Genomic DNA, 6,000 nt, shown 5'->3' with positions numbered 1-6,000 from the left:
GATAAGATACATACCCTGATCTAAGAGTACGGGCACATCTGTCTCCAGCCAGACCCAAGAGGATTCGTTTTATTTAAAGAATATTTAGAAATTATAAGTACAAACATACTTGCATATATCTAAGTTGTCAATAAGTTTATTAACAAACAAAATCCATACGTTTCAGGTATACTTCCAATTGTGTAGAAAATTATAAATATTCTGAAAATGCCGTGAAAAAGCCAGTTTTAATCGAAAACCAGCGTTGTAAACCAGCGTCAGAAAACTGGAGCAAGTCAAACTATCCCAAATGATTAATATTGATAAATATTAAATACAATGTATTCTGAAAATGTATTAGACTCTCATTTAATACATTTAAATTTGATTTAAGTATACTCCGGGGGATAAACCCTGCAGACTGGTAAAACGGCAAAGATCCATTTGGCCAAGCTTAGTGGTCAGGTGTGTGTGGTGGTGAGTGTCTTTCTGCATGAATACAGGGCTCTTCATGGGGGGCTTCTTGGGCACTCTTTGGTCATATTTTTTCATGGAATGCCATGGTGCCTCTCTGTTGGATAGATTCAACCCAGGTTCATACCACAACCTAAAGGCCAGACTTGAGCACACATAAAACATCTGAACACATGACATTGTCATGGACATATGAAGATTTAAACCCAATATAGTATATCTGTCAATATATATCTAAAGAGAGCTGGACTACAGGGGTCGCTCTGCGAAAAAACCTCTTCACCCCACCAAATAAGTAAATCCCCATGCAAGTATAGTCTGTTAAGACACCCAATTGTCTACAGTTTTTGTCCTCAGTACTTTAAGTAGGGTATAGACAGAATTTTCAGGGTATTTTTATTATCACTTACCCTGAGTACCAGTGAAGGGCTCTACCACTAATGAACTTTTTTGCCAGGGTGGTGAGAGGCACAGCACTCTGGGTGGTTTATAGGTACACCAGTAACCCTTTTAAAGGGACGTCTGTCTGGGCACTCCTGGTGAAATACGACCGTGGATTGTATATGGGTGGGGGCGACCAGTCAAAACGGTCTGGAAGGTGGCACATCTCCAAGTGGAGTGAATACAAGAGCAACAGAGCCTTCACTCAAAGGGAGGGTGGAGGACCAGCAGTGCCTCTTCTTGAACCAGTTGTTTACAAATGGCTGTGTTTGCTTTTCCATTTCACATATGTAGAAATGACAGGATAGCTGATAAGTGACCAGTGTATATTAATTTAAAACAAATACACAAAAATCTATGCTATCTTGCTATGAAATCTGAATGATTAGTCACAATAGTTTAACATATTGACTGTGACTGTAAATATCTTAAAGTATACTTAATACAAAAGTGGATTACTTGAGTGCAATGTTGCATTTGTATGAGTCCTCAGTGCAGCCTGCCACTTAAATGTCTCTGAACTGGACAATCTCAGGCTGTCCCTGAGGTAACATAAGGTGTGCTGTCTGTAGAATATCACCCACACTCCCACCTTTAGTGTAGTTTCCACATTGCTCTTACACATTCACATCACAGCTGACAAGGTAAGCCCTTCAACCTGACACCAATATTTATACATTGGAAGGTCAAATTCTGATGGTAACTCTACAGTTGAGAAGAATAGCAACTCTTTCCAGTTAATATGGATTTTAAAATGTATGTTTTAGCAGTGAGTTGACTCACAACAATTAAAAACAAAATACTGTTGGGTCTGCTAGGAACAGCATTCAAGGTTACAACTTCCCTTAAGGGCACAACTGTATTTTTGTATTGGTATTCACAATGCTTTGGTTTAGTTTAACTGTGCTTCTAAAACATTTTGTTGCAATTAACTAGGGTTAGGGTTTTAGAGGTGAATTTAGAATTCAGTAAGATGTATATTTCTGAGTGTACCTTTTATCAAAAAGTTATTAAAGCAACCATCAGCTATTTTATAAATGTGTTTATCTGTTTTATTACAACTGAAAATACCATTCTTTCCATTAACATATTCATTCAAAACAATATTTGGCACTTTTGCTGTTGATGTTTTACAGGAAGTACTGTAGTATTATTCCAAAATGGCATAGAATAAATCCATTAATCTAATCATAAACTAGAATTCACCCGCAGATTAAATAGAGGTCTAATGAAACGAGCTGTTATCTTATTCTTTCAGACAAACATTCATAATAGTACTATGAATGTTTGCATTTAAACATGTCTTCAACATAAAGTAATTGTATAATAAACATTCTTTGTCAATTAAAGTTCATTTAACATGACCCTGAGTTAACATTCTTGTAAACAATTTTCTAAACAAGAAAAAGAAAAACATTGAGTGACAGTCTCCTTCTCAAGATGTACCAACTACCCCTCATTAAATATACGGTTAAGGATGAAATTGTTAAAATAGTTTTTGTAAGCATGCTGGTACAGTGTGTAAATGTTATGAATATGATTCAACTTGACAGAAGACTATTCACATTATTGAGCACAGCTAAACAGTACTACTAGCCTCCTTTGCTGCACTGAACAAGGACATTCTAAAAGGATACCCTTCGAAAGATTGAGGCAGCAGAGTACTGTTAAGATCTGCACAACAATATGACGAGTATAACTGTTATATGAATCTGAAAGATTAGTAACCTATTTTTAATACATTGGCTGTGACAGGGAATATCTTGCAGCATTGTTAATAGGAAGTGCATTCGTTGACTTATTGTAGACATGGGAGTGGCTGTTTGCTGTTTTTGACAAGCTAAAAGTTAAGGAAGAATGGGTAATGAAGCTCAACTTTTTGCCATTCTCTGGATCAGCTTGCTCCACTCAGCTCTCTTCTGCGTGATATAGGCCGGGGTGATGGTCTGGACCGGCAGCCGAGGTGACCCGTCTACTCTCGCCTTCTCACACAAGGCCTCTGCGTTACAGATCACATACATGCCACAGTCATAGCTGTTCTGCTGGGAGGGACAGGGCTCCTCCACGACAGCTATTTTTCTCCCAGTGCAGAGGAAGGTCTCCAGCTTGCTGGCGATTCGTCTGGCATGTTGTGAGTTGCTCCCACTCTGAGAGTCGTAGTGGGCAAAATGGCCACCATCACGGCGGAAGAGCAGCAAGCTCCAGTGGGACCCGCCGGCAGTCTGGTTGGAGTTGTCATTGACGGCCAGGAAAACCCAGCGCTTGGAGGCAAGTCCTAGAGGCTCTAGGAAGAGGGCTAGCTCCTCAAGACAGGAAGCACACTTGATAAACTGGGTGACCTCAGGGCTGATGAAAATGGTGGCTTCGCCAAGGCCTTTAAAACGCTCAGCAGCAAAGTACTCAAAGGCAAAGCCAATGACTTGGTCATTAAGCCAGTGAGGTCCATCTAGTAAGGCAACATCTGAACGTCGCAGAAGGCTGTCCTGGTAGCTCAACACCACTGGATCCATTATTCAAGATGGGTTGGGCAGACAGGTGGACTGGGTCAGTCTGGTGCAAGATATAGAGACAGTTCGGTTGACGATCAACTTTATTAACAAACTATAAGGATTGCATGTAAATTGTAAGACACAAACAAGTTAATTGCTGTGAGACTGCAAAATGTATAATCTATCACAGATACAGATGAGAATGGGATCATCTCTTGCTGGTAAGTACACTGTAACAGTCAGTTTTAATCGAAAACCAGCGTTGTAAACCAGCGTCAGAAAACTGGAGCAAGTCAAACTATCCCAAATGCATTCTGCTGCCTCATAGTCTCAAAACGATGCAAAATAGTTGGTTAAAGTTCTCTGGGGGATTTGGCATAGCGTTTTGCAGACCTAGGCTAACGTTGCTAACGTTGAAGGCTACATGCTCACCACTTTGTATTCATTTAAATGGTAATTCTAGTAAACTGACGTCCGAAACGCGTTCAACGCCACATAATTAATGTACAGTCTATAATGTCACATACCTTTTAAAACACATTCAACTGGAAAATCTACAAAAACTTCAACCTTGTCCTCTCATAGCAGTAGCAATCGTAAACCGCGTCTTTGACTGTAAACTCTTTGCGACAGTACTGCACGAGTGGGTTGTCCCTGTGTATTCTGGTCTGTCAAGTTCTCTGATTCGCGGGATGTTCACATTCATCCAATCACGTTAACGTATCTGGAAATCCTCCTTTGCTCATTATTTTGTCTCCGCCCATGACTAGCGTGAGCGCGCACTGCGCGAATGCGAGAGGCCGCACTGATTAGCAAAGGAAAAGAGGCAGTGGAGTTTTCATCGAACGTCACTGGGCGAGGAAGGACTGCTTTTAATTATTTTTTTAGGCAGAAAGAAAATTGGATGTAAATGCGTCATTCTTTGACACGGTCGTGAATTGCAAGGATTTTCTTCCGAGGTGGTTCTTTGCCGTAAGAGAAAACAATTATTCTTTCTTGGAGTCCAGGGAATTATTGAGTTGCAATTGTATCCAAGCTCGAGCTGCTTTCCCTTAAGAAGTCCTCTTTAGTGTCAGCGCACAGGTTTTTTGTTTAATATTCCACTGAGAAAGGTAAGAAAACTAAGTTGTAATTGTCACTGTCCCATACAGGGTATAGGGGCTTTTGCATGTAAAAGCTGAGAGTAATCGAAACCAGCAGTACGATTCCTATGATATATTTTTTAATATCATTCATCGCGCACTTTCCATGTAACCAACATTCAATTTACAGGCTGTGCATCGCAAACTGGCTTTAGCTTTACTTTGTCTGATTGCTTGGACAACTATTTGTGAATATAGGCTATCTTTTTGAGATTGCAGACAGCTACGTCAGCCAATTACTAATGAAAGTTCGCAGCATTATCGTTCAGGGTGATTTAGCTAAGTGTCACATTTCAAGCCACTTATAGTAAGAAATCTGTTTCAGCGACGAAGTTATCAACTTCGCATCTTGACACGTAGGCTATCATCCTGCGCCCGTCCAAATTGTACGACCAAGTTGGCTTACTTTCAAGAACTACCAAAATGTCCTTTAATCTTTCTGAGTGTTCAATGTCATTTTATTGTCCTCTACATTTTTATTACGAAGTGTAGCAGTCCACGCCATGTCATAATTCAATTCATAATTGTGCTCGCGCATGTGTACGGCTTTGTCTGGGGCAAGGAAATGTCTGCATGTATTATTTAGTGGAGGTCAGCCAGAATTGCTTAAACGTAATGCAGTGAAGGCGATACAGACTGCAAAGCATCGTGGAATAGTAGAGGAGGTCTAATGGGGTGAGGAAGCTGCTGAATCATGCCTGCCTTGTAGCTGGAAGGACAGTGAGACTGCACCACCGCATCAATGCCACTGTGCCATATTATTCAGCACAGTGCTAGTGGAAATATGTTGTCAGGGATGATTAATGTTGGTGTTTTGAGTTTGAAAAGTATTTTGGTGTCCAAGTAGCCAGCGACAATCGAGTATTATTATACAATCAGAAAATTGCAACCTCACACGGTAGATTATTTGAGTTTTCTAAATGTGAAATCTGTTCTGATCATACTATGGTTTAAAATAGGTTGTTGTCCATCCCATCCTTGGCACAGTATGGGACAGTACAGTACATTATAGTGAAGCAGAGAGTCTGGCCTACAGGAATGTGAGGAGGGGTCGGCACTTACAACTGCAACTGTAGGGTGAAGGAGTGGTGCCCAGGAGTCAAGCAACTGGTCCCCATTGAAATCCGACACTCCACTGCTTCGAAGTCGGCTGTTTACAAATGACAGGGTACTCTTTAGATCATATTGGTAGTAATGCTGTAGCCTCTTAACAATTACAGGTGGTTTCCCAGACACAGTTTAAACATAATCTTGAACTAAGAGAATCTATGGCAGGGAAACTAGTCATTATTTAGGCTGATTTTAGTCGCAGGCTGTTTATGATGTTCCCTGTGGTTGGTAGATAAATTAGTTACAACCACACACTGGACATGTGCTTTCCAATCATATTGTTGCCTATATAATGCTGTTCTTTTCAGCTGAATTCTAGCAGTGCCTGACTTATAGTTAGAAGGTAGGACTGAGATACAGATACA

At 40.5% G+C, this 6,000-nt stretch overlaps 2 protein-coding genes across 5 annotated transcripts in view; one reads left to right on the top strand and one right to left on the bottom strand.

Annotated features, from left to right (window-relative positions):
• Positions 1-1,939: 1,939 nt before the first annotated feature.
• senp8 (SUMO peptidase family member, NEDD8 specific) lies at positions 1,940-4,009 on the bottom strand. 2 transcript variants are annotated; one of them, XM_067249247.1, is made up of 2 exons: positions 3,911-4,009; positions 1,940-3,444 (listed from the first exon to the last, which is right to left on the bottom strand). In XM_067249247.1, the coding sequence occupies exon 2, from the start codon at positions 3,402-3,404 to the stop codon at positions 2,766-2,768; it is 639 nt and encodes a 212-aa protein (XP_067105348.1). In that variant the 5' UTR covers positions 3,405-3,444; positions 3,911-4,009; the 3' UTR covers positions 1,940-2,765. The 2 variants fall into 2 exon arrangements, with proteins under 2 accessions (XP_067105348.1, XP_067105349.1); XM_067249248.1 differs by having other exon boundaries at positions 1,940-3,495; positions 3,911-3,939.
• Positions 4,010-4,241: 232 nt separating this feature from the next.
• Positions 4,242-6,000, top strand: part of myo9aa (myosin IXAa) — an 80,589-nt gene continuing 78,830 nt past the window's right edge. For all 3 annotated transcript variants that reach the window (XM_067248521.1, XM_067248522.1, XM_067248520.1), the window contains exon 1: positions 4,242-4,495. The gene's annotated coding sequence lies outside the window, so the exon portion shown is untranslated. The remainder of the gene's footprint in view (positions 4,496-6,000) is intronic.

Source organism: Osmerus mordax, chromosome 13 (assembly GCF_038355195.1).
Source record: "Osmerus mordax isolate fOsmMor3 chromosome 13, fOsmMor3.pri, whole genome shotgun sequence".
Classification (NCBI taxonomy): Eukaryota; Metazoa; Chordata; class Actinopteri; order Osmeriformes; family Osmeridae; genus Osmerus; species Osmerus mordax.
Note: the sequence above shows the minus strand (reverse complement) of the source record. Positions and strands in the feature narration are given on the sequence as shown.